This window comes from Balaenoptera borealis, assembly GCF_965194805.1.
Source record: "Balaenoptera borealis genome assembly, chromosome: 15".
NCBI lineage: Eukaryota > Metazoa > Chordata > Mammalia > Artiodactyla > Balaenopteridae > Balaenoptera > Balaenoptera borealis.
The window spans coordinates 27,064,170-27,076,443 of NC_138871.1; the positions used below are offsets into that span (position 1 = coordinate 27,064,170).

General features: G+C 50.1%; 2 protein-coding genes across 13 annotated transcripts in view; one reads left to right on the forward strand and one right to left on the reverse strand.

The window, feature by feature from the left end:
* Positions 1 to 12,274, forward strand: part of SLC4A5 (solute carrier family 4 member 5) — a 145,857-nt gene that overhangs the window by 96,828 nt on the left and 36,755 nt on the right. For 6 of the 8 annotated variants that reach the window (XR_014234722.1, XM_082356562.1, XM_082356558.1 and 3 more), the window contains 9 exons: positions 1,244 to 1,404; positions 2,284 to 2,439; positions 3,021 to 3,059; positions 3,155 to 3,250; positions 5,653 to 5,708; positions 9,007 to 9,164; positions 9,598 to 9,685; positions 10,647 to 10,801; positions 11,171 to 11,380. Coding sequence is in view for 7 of the 8 variants with exons in the window: in XM_082356562.1 (XP_082212688.1) it covers positions 1,244 to 1,404; positions 2,284 to 2,439; positions 3,021 to 3,059; positions 3,155 to 3,250; positions 5,653 to 5,708; positions 9,007 to 9,164; positions 9,598 to 9,685; positions 10,647 to 10,801; positions 11,171 to 11,380 (1,119 nt within the window). In the remaining variant the exon portion in view is untranslated. The remainder of the gene's footprint in view (positions 1 to 1,243; positions 1,405 to 2,283; positions 2,440 to 3,020; positions 3,060 to 3,154; positions 3,251 to 5,652; positions 5,709 to 9,006; positions 9,165 to 9,597; positions 9,686 to 10,646; positions 10,802 to 11,170; positions 11,381 to 12,274) is intronic. The other 2 variants (XM_082356560.1, XM_082356563.1) reach the window with 1 other exon arrangement.
* MTHFD2 (methylenetetrahydrofolate dehydrogenase (NADP+ dependent) 2, methenyltetrahydrofolate cyclohydrolase) overlaps positions 3,931 to 12,274 on the reverse strand; it is a 67,319-nt gene continuing 58,975 nt past the window's right edge. For 2 of the 5 annotated variants that reach the window (XM_082356581.1, XM_082356580.1), the window contains one exon: positions 11,653 to 11,954. In XM_082356581.1, the coding sequence (XP_082212707.1) occupies positions 11,695 to 11,954 (260 nt within the window). In that variant the 3' untranslated portion in view covers positions 11,653 to 11,694. Of the gene's footprint in view, positions 4,139 to 10,046; positions 10,350 to 11,652; positions 11,955 to 12,274 lie in introns of those variants that run through there. The other 3 variants (XM_082356584.1, XM_082356585.1, XM_082356582.1) reach the window with 3 other exon arrangements.

Here is a 12,274-nt window from a genome sequence, read left to right on the forward strand (position 1 = left end):
TGTAGCATGTGTCAAAATTTCCTTTATTTTAAGGCTCAACGATATTCCATTATAGATTTATTTTTATGTCTAGGCTTTAATCCACGTAGAATTTAGTAGTGCTTGGTAAGAAGTAGGGACTTTTTTATATTTAGGTTGGTCATCTTTTAAACGGCTCCTCCGTCAAAACCCAGATTCCCATGGGGGCTCAGGTCTGTTTCCAGACTGTTGTTTTATTGATCCCTTTGTCTATATCTGGACTGGAATTACAATGCTTTAATTACTCAAGGTTTTCAGTAAGTTTTTGTATCTGCTAAAAGCATGTCCCATCCCCATTCTTCTTTTTTAGACTTTCCGGAACCACTCTCAGACATTTACTTTTTCAGGGGAACTTTAGAATTAGTCACAGTCCAAAAATACTCCCCTGGGATATTGATTGGCATAGCTTGACGCTACTCACTAACTTGAGGTCGACATCTAATAAAGCTGAGCCAACAGGTTTCCAGCCAGATTTTGCTTCCCAGTGGCTCTCCAGGCTGTGTGGTGCTGCCCTCTGCGGGGGAGGTACAGGCCAGTGTTACCTCTGCCAGCCTGCCCAAGGCCTTCCCACTTGGTCCCCTCCACCCTAGCCTATGATTCCAAGGCTTCTAGAAAGGACAAACTCCTACATACCCTTGGTTTAATTTCTTTCCTTCCTCAAATGACGTTTGGATTTTAACTTGAACTTTCAGAGCCAAAATCCTAGTGGGACTCATGGAAACCTCAGGCCCTACACTAGAACCGTGGGGAAATACTTTCCTGCTCCCAGCAAACACCCCATAAGGCAGACACTGAACACATGTGTGACCAGTAGACGGGTAACTAGGGTCCAGTGGATGATTTTTTTAACAGCTCTATTATTAATGGATACCATAAAGTTCCCTTGTTTTAAGTGTATTAATTAAATGATTTATAGTAAATGTACAGAGTTGTGTGACCATCACCAAATCCAATTTTAGAACATTTCCACCACCCTAAAAGTATCTTTCATGCCCATTTATGGTCATTCTCTGATGCCACTTCGTCCTGAGCATTACCGCATCAGGAGGAGTGGGGGACCGAGTGGGGATGTCCCCGGGAGATCCTCTGCCTGTGAGTCTAGGACCAATGCCCCAACAATGTGCATAGCATGACTCGTAAGCCAACACTCCTCTCCTGAAGAGGCCCAGCTGGGGGCTCCTCCTGAGGGCAAAGGCCATGCTGAGCCCCATCCTTACTTTTCCAGGTGGATAAAGTTTGAAGAAAAGGTAGAGGAAGGAGGCGAGCGCTGGAGCAAGCCCCATGTGTCCACACTGTCCCTGCACAGCCTCTTTGAGCTCCGGACCTGCCTGCAGACGGGGACGGTGCTGCTGGATTTGGACAGCGGCTCCTTACCACAGATCATAGGTGAGGCAAGGACCGCTGTGGCCCCCACCAAGCAGGGCAGTGTCCCCCTTCACCTGCCCCATCTCATGCCCACCCTTGGTCTGCATGGCACACCCACCTCTGATGCCTGCCTAATTCTGCAGAGACCAGGCTTTGGGTCTGAGGCCCCTAAGGCAGTGTCACAGTTGCTCCAAGTTTCAGATACACGTAGAGAGGGAAAGGTCAGCCTCTGAAATGCCATCCAGCAATGTAACAAAAGGGAGAAGGGCTTCTTAACATGGTTGGAGACACCTATTGCCATGGCAACCTGTTTCTTGTCAGGGTAAATAGATCACCATTCATCTTTAGGAAATTAGCTCTCATTTGATAGAGTGGCAAAGGGAGGGAGCGGCTTGCCTTATCATCCCTAAAACTTCTTGTGAATTTTGTTTTAGCACATTCAATTTTGCCAGAACTACATTGCCCAAAATACTTTTCTAAAAAGAATTCATGTTAGGACTAAAACCACTTAGCATTGTACCTTGTGCTTCTTAAGGTACTTTCATGTGTACAATTTCATTTATTTTCCACAATGTTATTGATAGAAAGAGCAGAGACTCCTATACCCACACATGCATGCACATGTGCACCCACATGGGCACACAGTGAACCCCCATGCACACACACATGCATCCACATGCACAAGCTCCCACAGACATGCACACACCCTTTTACATATAAGGAGGTTGAGCGTTCATGACTGGTCCAAATTTTCAGTTTGTGGCAAAGGTGGGACTCTTTCTACATTCCCTGCCTCCTTTAGGTCACTTTGAATCCCACTAATAACAGATGAAACTGAAGACCCCCACACCCCTGGTCATTCGGTGCCACATGGACAAGGCATGTTTGTTTCCCACTTAGATGATGTCATTGAAAAGCAAATCGAGGACGGCCTCCTTCGGCCAGAGCTCCGAGAGAGGGTCAGCTACGTCCTACTGAGGAAACACCGTCACCAAACCAAGAAGCCCATCCACCGCTCCTTGGTTGACATTGGAAAGTCAGTCTCCTCCACCACCAGTGAGTCGGGCCATACGCTGGTGGCTTGTTCTATGCATGCATCTCAAACCTGCCACCCTCCACTCTTGATATCCCAGAGTTGAGATGCCCAGACACTAGCCTTGCTGGACCTGTCAGATAAATGCAATAATCAGTACAAAGTTGATAACGCTGCTAACTAAAGAGACTTGAGGAATCTCCTTAGATGAATTATTTTAAATGGAAAATGTTTAGCCTACAGTGGGTACGTACTCGGCACTTACCTGTGTTCCAGGCACTGTCTGAGTGCTCCACGTGCATTAACTCACTTCATCCTCACAGTAACCCCATGACTAGGTACTGTTCTCATCATCCCCAGTTTACAGATGAGGAGGCTGAGGCACGGAGAGGTTAAGTTACTTACCTAAGATCACATGGCCAGTAGGTTGTGGAATCAGGGGTGAACCTAGGTCATCTACAACACCTGGTGTCTATTTAATCAATTGTATATCTATTTCACTTTCAAAGGTACAAATATTTTCTCTAATCATGTTCAGACTATTCACTTGCTTAAAAAAATCCTGAAAAACAAGAACCAAAACCGAAACATCCTTTCTTCTTAGAAGGGGAAGAGACATGTCTTGCAGCCCAGCTTTATTTAGGTGAAATGATTGTAAACGTGAATTGTGCTAACGTAAGAAGCTGCACCACTCCAGCAAGTCTGCCGAAGTCAAATCTCTTCTGTCCCTCCTCCCAGATCGCAGCCCAGGCCGGAGCCCCGCGGCGGGCCCGAGCCTACACCACTCCACCGAGGACCTGAGGATGCAGCAAAGCGCAAATTACGGCCGCCTGTGTGAGTATCTTCTTTCTCTGCCACTGTGTGGCAGCTTCGTCCTGGCTGTGGCCACTCTGGAGTCAATTTTCATACTTTCATAGCAGAGGAGGTAAAGCCCAGGGTCTGTCTAGAACTCTCAGGCATCAGAAGAAATCTAACTTTCACCCTAAACCTGGGCTGCCCTCAGAGTCTAACTTACTACCGTAATTTTCTAAATAATTACTCCAAAAACTGCAGCTCTAATCAAGTCCTGTCATAATCAATACCCAATCCTGTGTGCTAGGCATTTTTAACTTAGTCTGTGGCTTTATTTTCACCAAACTGATCATTAGCCCTGTTTTTGGTGAGAAACAATCCTAGAAACAATTAAAAACAGGCTAGGTCCTTTGCCCCAGGACAGAGAATGTTCCCGTCCCTGGATGACAGTCTTGGGCCCCAGACAATGAGATGCTGGTGGAGCTGCAGCCCCCGAGGGCTGTGACTGGGTGAGTGGAGCCTGTGAGGGGCATGGTCACAGACCGGACTTTGTCAGGCAGTTCATCAGGGCTGAACAGACAGGTGAGCTGTGAGGCAAAGGAAAGAGGGAACTTGGGAAGTGAAAAGAAAAAGCAGCGTGAAGGAGTATTTTCCTTTAAATACTTTTACTAGAATGACAAGATACGAACAAGCACATCCCAGGGCTGTGCCCCTGACCGGGCCAGAGGAATGCTTCAGGGCGGTGACGGTGATGTGACCTTCGCCATGGCAGGGGTTTGTTCTTAGTGACCCCAGGATGCTCTTAGTCTCCCTGGTCTTGGTTATTCCGCAGAGGGACGCTGGCAATCAGAGGCGGTGGACGGCTTTGGGACGAGCCTTTTGCTCAGTTACTCACTGTGTATGAAGTGCCAGCGCTGCCGTGGTGGGGACCTGGATAAAAGACATGAATAAGTGGTTACAGCTTTGTGTGCACACCTCCCCACCCCAAGGTGGCACCTGGGAAGGCTCAAAGAGGAGGAGACACTTGCCTGAGTCTTGGAGAATAAATAGAAGTTTTCCAGGAGCATGGGGGAGGAAGAGGGTGTTCTTTAGAACAAAGGAAACAAACAGCATGTGAAGGGAAGGTGCTGTGAAGGGTGTGCCACATATTCGGGGAAATAGTGTGATTCAGTTCACCAGGATCTAAGGGAAAGAGGGTCCAATCCAAAGGGGCCTATGAATCCTGCAAAAGGCCCCAGCCTGTATTCTGAGGGTAATGGGGACTCCTGAGAAGTTTTATGCCGGGACATATCATGATCAGATTTTTATTTGAGAAATAAACTAGAAGGGGCTGAACTATTGGGACCAAGAGACGGGGGCCATGTTCGGGCAGCGAGAGCAAGAACAGAGAGAAGGACCCCGCTGGGATCCAGCGACTGGTGGGTAGTGGGAAATAAGGAAGAGGGAGGCGTCGAGGCTGGCTCCTGGTCTGCTCTGATTGCCAGTGGACAAAGGGGAGGAAGCACCGGTGGTGTGGGGTCTATGGGGGGAGACGTTTGATGGAAGACAACGAGTTTCGTTTCAGGTGTGTTGAGTTTGAGGTGCCAGCTCAGGCTGCTCAGAGGAATCTGGAGCTCAGGACAGATCTGGACTGGAGACCCAACCTGGGCATCCCCAGCACAAATGTGGATGGGGAAGAAACAGGAGGGGATGGGATTGACCGAGGAGGATGGGGGTGAGGCCTCTGGAGGGTTTGAGTGCAAAGCAAGGCCCTGAGGAGAGCCCAGGAGAGCAAGAGAGGATCCTGGATGGAAATAAGAGAGGGGAGCCAATGGAAAGCAGAGTCTGGAAGTGCGGGGACACCACAGACCACAGAAAGCCTGAGAGGGCTCACTGGATGTGGCTGCTGGTGGGAAATGAGACCTGAACTTCTCCTGCCTTAATGGAGGAAGGAGCTATTCGAATAGTTTACCACCACTGTTCTCGCCATGGGGAACCCCACCTTCCTTCCCTCTGCCGGCCCAAATCCCGAGCCGTCTTTAAAGACTCGCATGGGTCATGGAGGACAGAGGTGAAACTGCTCTTTTCTCTCCAGCAAGACCCAAGCTTAGTGACACCTGGCTCGTTACCCAATAGTGTGTCTGTGTGCCTCCCCACCTCAGGGCCTGGCGCAGAGCAACATCTTAGTCTCTGCCCAAGAAGGCAGGGCGGAGGGCTGGGACCAGGGCGTAGCACACTGAGGAGTGAGAAGGATGCAGTAGAACCTGGGGCCCAGCAATTCTTTTAAGAAAGCTGCCATTGAAAAGAAGAAAAGAGAGAGAATGCTAGCTGAGAGGGGCTGCAGGATTAGGGGAGGGGAGTTTGCTTTGGTTGTGAAGATGGGAAAAGCCTGTGTAGAGACCAAGAGAAAAGGACCTGCGAGAACCTGTCATCCCCTGATGGACCTTCTTTTCCTTTTCTCCTAGGTCACGCCCAGAGCAGAAGCATGAATGATATTTCTCTCACCCCAAATACAGACCAGGTAGTAAAGCCCCTGCACTTGGCTGCAGTGGAGGGCCAGGGCAGGAAGAAGTCTTTGGTTTCAGGGGTAGGGAGCCCCTACAGGCAAAACTCTACTCCCGTGAAAAAGTGGGAGTCCCCGGGAAGGATGCGGGTGGGGCTCTGGGTTGCCTTGGTGACTCAGTCCAGTCCATCACTTGGGTGCTGGCTCTGTGCCAGGCCCTGGAAGGAGTAGGGGACAGAGAAGTGTGATCAGATGAGATGCCAGCTATCCCTGACCTTGGGGTTTATTGGAGAGAGAAGACTGCCACACAGAGTTTCACCTCATCCATGACCCGCAAACACTTTTAAGGATGAAGTGGGGGCTTGGGCTGGTAGAGAAGAGCAGTGGGGCCTCCCTGTGGGGACAATAATGATAGTGAATCAAGTGGACTGCCCAATAGTGTATCTTCTCCTTGGCTAGTGCCGGATAAAGTCAGTTCGTGTCTCCCACCAGCTTGGCTGAAACCTCCTTGATGAGATCAGAATCCCGCAGACAAGTTGAGTCCAAGTTCTAAGCCCACAGCCCAGGACCCCCATGACTCTGCCCCCGAGGGAAGCCCAGAGGAGGCTGCCCTCAATTCCAAACATTCACATCTCAGGGGCAGAAGGTCCCAAGGTCTCCTTTCCTGTGCCCCCAGGAGTGGGAAGGAAGGTGATGAGGGAAACCTGAACTTTGACACCTACTCCTCAGAAGCTTGGGTGACCTCCAGGCCTCCAAGGCAGTCCCAAGTTTGATGGAAGGCAAAACAAGAGTATTCCCTCATGTCAGTGTCTCCAGGGCCCTTTGGTGGCCAAAATAATAAAATAACAATAATAACGGCATCAACCAACATTTGAGGTCCACACATTGCATGCACTACATTGTGTGGTGCATTTTCTGTGCATCATGAAGGTACTATATCATCTTCACTCTACAGATGAGAATATAAAAGCAGTTAAATAACGTGCCTAAGTTCATGCAGCTGAAAGGTGGCATACCCATGATTTGATCCAGGCAGTCTGACTCTAGAGCCCTTAATTTGGGAGTGACTTAGGAACGAGTATTCTGGAATATTATTTAGAGAAGAATCCCACTTTACTATAGTCATGCGCACAGACAGTGGAGCCGTTATAAGAAAGCACTGCCTAGTAAAATTTTTCACAACCTATTTTTCACTACCTAAGTGGTAAGACGAATACTCTCCTCTACTTTCCCCCGGCAATGCTGCCTTTGATTTAGGGATTGGAACCCAACACCAGGCACCAGCGTCCAGCTCTCCTAACTGGTTGTGTGATGCTGTTTCTCAGTATCTGCAGCAGCCCTGGCAGTTCTTCAGGTGTTCTTTAGGTGCAACTTTCTTCACCACTCCACACTGGCCCTGAGTTCCAGTGAGTTCCCGGTGATCAGAGTGTGGATTCAAACAGCATCTCTGCATGCAGTGACTCAGCAGAGCTGGACCAGAGTCCCCTGTGTTCAGGCAGTAGAGTCAGCAGGACCCTGGTTAGACAAGCCCATGTCCAGACCATCACCAAGCCAGGGTGGCCAGAACACCAGCATGGCCCATTTCTGGGATGCCACAACCCTGGCCTCCTTACTGGGGTCACAGCCTACAAGGGAGGACCAAGGCCCTGTTTTAGCTCCTCTCTGCTCATGGTTACGAGCCTCTTGCATGGGCCACCCCAGAGCATTGCTGTTTTCAAAAGCTTGTTCTCCAGGGCACTCCTGCCACCCACCTGCTCCCTGCCTGATGCCCAGAGACATGGAGTTGGCAGGGAGACAGTGCCTGCCCTGGCACACCCAGACCTCCATCCTGAAGAACCTGCTTATGAACCAGCGAACTGCTCCTGGGACAAAGGGACTTTTTGAGTTGTGGGGACTCTGGCCTTCCCATTAACTCCTGCTGTTGCTTATTCTCACTGCGTTAGGGTCCTTGGGGCTGTTGCCCAGGTGGTTGTGGAGAGTTTTATGTTTTTTAAGGGATTTAAAAGATTATAAGGGTGCAGCCCTTGCTCACAAGCCTTTTCTAGTGCTTGGTAGGTCCCCAGCCCAGTACGTATCACGTCCCCCACGAGTCAAATCAGGAAATGGCTGTGGACCCAAAGGGGCAAGACCTGTTGGCCATGCCCATGCCCATAGCTGACCCCTCTCCAGGGACAGAAGGAAACTATCTTCACTGAGCTTATGAGAAACAAACATTTCTGTGCCCACAAGAGAGACTCTCATCAAGGGGGAATGGGTGGCAAAATTGTGGCGTCCACAGAATCTCTCTGTACCACTTGCCTCCACCTCCTGGGCCCTTTCTTCCTTTGTTGGCCACTGTGGACTCCCACCAGCCCCGTCCTCCCCAAACGCTCCCTCCCCACCTCTCTCTATGAAACTATCTCTGTCTGCTACCCAGAGGGAAAGCGATCTGAAAAACTAATGTACCCTAAGATGTTAAAGACTAAGAAAAGTGCGTATGTGACCACCCCTGGGCATTTTCATCATAAGAGAGGGCTCGGGAGGAGTCGGCATCTTATCCGTAGGATGAAAGTCATGACCGCAGAGAGTGGGGCTGATTTGGGGCAGAGGGCTTGTCTCCAGCACCTCTCACATTGGACCCCACTCATTCTTCCTATTTGACCTTCCTGCCCTGACTAGACACCAGCCAGAGGGACTGGACAGAGGGTGCTTCGATAGTCTCAGTTGGAAAGGCTCAGAAGCTATGAGTTTCCTGGGAGGTCCTCTAGGGGTGACTTGGGGGCACAGAAGTCTCCCACAGGCTTGGACCCACAGGTCCAGGGGTTCCTGTGAGCCAGGAAGCTGGTGGTAAAGAAAAAACAAAGTGTGTCCACTCTGGCCATCAGGATGGTCTCATTCCTCCCATGGCCATCCAGGGTAAAGGCAAAGAGGGAGGGCTGGGCAGCTGGAGTGTAAGGGCCAAGACTCCCATCTGCTTGAGCTGCTGCTGGGGGAAGAGACCTGATGTCCAGCAAGCCCTGACTTTCTAGTCTCACCCCTCAACTCACACTTCAGTAGAACAAGGTTTTCGCCCATCAAGGAACATCTTAGGGGGTCAAGTCATTGCCTGTTCCTTCCCATCTACGAAAGGCTTAATTGGTCCCTGGGGTTAACCAACTTTGAGTCTCCTCATCTGCAGATTGTGGGAGAGTGTTGGCTTATTTCCTTCAGTCTCTTGAGAAACGCTGGGAGAATTTTGTAAGGTCAGGTCTCCACAGTAGTCTGAACAGGCTGAGTGAGAGCCGAAACCGCTGCACGTGAGTATCCATGGGTATCTCGTGTCCCCCTCACTGACCAGCGGAAAAACAAATTCATGAAGAAGATCCCCAAGGACTCAGAAGCCTCCAATGTGCTCGTGGGCGAGGTGGACTTCCTGGACCAGCCATTCATTGCCTTCGTGCGTCTCATCCAGTCAGCCATGCTGGGAGGAGTGACAGAGGTGCCTGTCCCCACCAGGTGAGAGCCATTGAAATCTGCCCACCATACCCACCCTCGGGTGGCCAGCTGTCCATGCAGTCAGCTAGTAGTGCTGTTGGAGACACCCCTAAATCAAAGAAGGAAAAGTAGGGAACTGTATGGGGAGGGCAATCTGACTCAGGAAGAATTTGAGAGAATTTATTTAAAATAATCATAAACAAGAAGTAGCCAGCAGCTGGGAGAGGCGCTGCTGGGTGAGCTCTGGGATGCCAGGGCATGGCAAAGATGCTCAGGTGGGAGTGAAGAGGAATGTCTCTCCAAAGCAAATACGGGATTCAGAGGAGGGAAGGGACACGTTTCTGCCCAGTTAAAAAATTAAGAATGGGTACTATTTAGGGCCAGAAAATCCTTCTCTCCACCTGCTTTTACTTTTCCTTCTCACTTTCCCCCTCCTCCTCCATCTTCTTTGCAGATTTCTGTTCATACTGCTGGGACCTTCTGGGAGAGCAAAATCCTACAACGAAATTGGCCGTGCCATTGCAACCCTCATGGTAGACGACGTAAGTGCCACGAGAAGCGTGTACCCCTGAATGTCATGGCTCCTGCGTCAAACAATGTGCCTTCATTCATTCACTTATCCAACAGTCACGTTTGAGCACCTACTGTATGCCTGACCCTGTGCAGGGTGTGAGGATTATGAGAATGAGGGAATAGTCTCTGCCCTTTAGGAGCACCAATCAAGTGGGAGAGATAGACCTACAACCCTAGAGTGAACCACGTGCTAGCCGCCCAGGCTGTCAATGGGCCCTTCACACACGAGGGGGCTTTAAAGCTAAGGATGAGCACCAGCCTAGGAGGCAGGCATTCCAGGCAAAGGGCCACGGTTTGGAGAGGGAGGAGCTGGATGGAAGTGGTTTGATATAGGCTCAGTGTAAGAGCTTCTAGAGCAGGAGGTGACACCAGAGAGAGGAGCCATATACTACACGGAGCCTGTAGGCAGAGCTGAGAGTTGACACTATGTGACAGGGAGCCTAGAGGAGTTTAAACACGAGCACAGCCCAATCAGATCTGTAAAGTCAGAAAGAACCCTCTGGAGACAGTGTGGAATGATGCAGCCTGACCCTCCAAAGATGAAGGGCTGGGATGTTAAAACAGATTTGAAATACCTGAGCTTCTCCGACTGGGCTCTGCACAGGTTTTCTAATGAGCTCGCTCTGTGGGAAACTGAGAGCAGAAAGGTTAAGTAAGTAACTCAACCCAGGTCGGACAACTGGAATACAGAGACCTGGCCTTCAGGTCCAGGAAGAGCCGCCTTGCCCCATGTCCCACTGTCCCCGCTGTGCTATGTTTCAGCTGCCCCGTTGTTCTCATCTCAGAAACTGAGAGCAAATTGGCAGCTGGAGTAATGGTTCAAAGTGACTTTCTTTGAAAGTATATGTGGTGTGCCCCCGGGAGGTGGATGAGATGGGGACCGCAGCAAGAGAGCGGCCCTTTCTCTTCCTCTGCCTCTTTCCCTGCCAGCTCTTCAGCGACGTGGCCTACAAGGCCAGGAATCGGGAGGATCTGATCGCGGGGATTGATGAGTTTCTAGACGAGGTCATCGTGCTTCCCCCTGGAGAGTGGGACCCAAATATTCGAATTGAGCCACCCAAGAAGGTGACTTCTGCTGACAAGAGGTGTGTATGAATGAAGGGGTGGCAAGTGGGGAGCCGGGTCAGAGGGAGCTTTCAGTCTGTCCGTTTCGTTTTTTGGATTTGAAAGAAAGATGTCAGCGTACATGGGTTTATACTCTTTTTTTTTTCAGTTTCACTTTATTTCTCTGAAAAAAAGAATCAGAAGCAAATATGCTGAATGTGACCATCTGTAAAACCTGGGTGACCTGTGTGTGGGCGTTGCTAGATCATTCTCTGCATTTTCCTCTGTATTTTAAGATATTTGATGATTTTAGTTGGAAAGGTAAAGGAGTTGTGAGGACAGCCCTGGAGGTGCTGATCTCTTCCTAGGATTGGGAGCCCCACTGTCCCCTGTCGCCCTTCTCCTTCCAGGAAATCCGTGTTCTCCCTGACTGAGCTAGGCCAGATGAACGGCTCTGTGACGGGAGGCGGCGGCGGGGCTGGAGGCGGCGGCGGCGCTGCAGGCGGCGGCGGCGGCGGCGGCGGCGGCAGCGGCAGCGGGGCCGGCGGAGGGAGCAGCGGGGATGATGGGGAGATGCCAACCGTGCACGAGATCGGGGAAGAGCTCATCTGGACAGGAAGGTGCCCACTCCAGGCCTGACAGCGACACCAGTTGTCTTAGATTTCTCTTCTCCTCACTCACCATTTAGGAACCTTCTCCACCTCTGTCAGCAGCACCCACTCCGGGCCTTGGGATCTGGCCAATGCACGCTCTTCCTCCCCAGCCCTCAAAGCCCCTCCTGGATCTGGCAGGAAAGGGGAAGCTAGTGGAGGAACCCAAACTTTTCTCAGGACACCCTTTGTTACCGGTATTAGTTTCCTAGGGCTGCGGAAACAAAGTATCACAGACTGGGTGGTTTAAACAATAGAAATTTATTCTCTCACAGTTCTAGAGTCTAGAATTTCCAAATCGAGGTGTCAGCAGGGCCATCCTCCCTCTGAGATTCTGGGGGGAATCCTTCCTTGCCTCTCTGTAGCTTCTGGTGGTGGCCAGCAGTCCTTGGGGTTCCTTGGCTTGCAGCTGCACCATTCCCATCTCTGTCCGTGTCCTCAGATGGTGTTCTCCCTGTGTTTCTGTCTTCATATAGCATTTTCCTCTTCTTATGAGGACACCAGTCATATTGGATTAGGGCCCACACTAATGAATTCATCTTAACTTGATTACATGTACAAAATAAGGTCACATTTACAGGTTAGAATTTTGATATATCTTTTTGGGGGACACAATTCAATCCATAAGAGTACCTTTTGAATTTTTTAAACCTTATGTTACCTAGTCAAAAAACTTGTTTTAAAAGAAAACAATAGAAAATTTTCCTGGCTTGCGTTTCTTTGCCAGCTCTTAGAATAACTTGGGTAGATCTGAATTTAGGAAAGGACACAGCCCTGCAAAGCTATGTGCAAATCATAACTTTGAGAACGAGTCATGTTTTTTATGCCCTTGGCTCTCTGCCCGCCAGTGGTTCCCAACTTTAC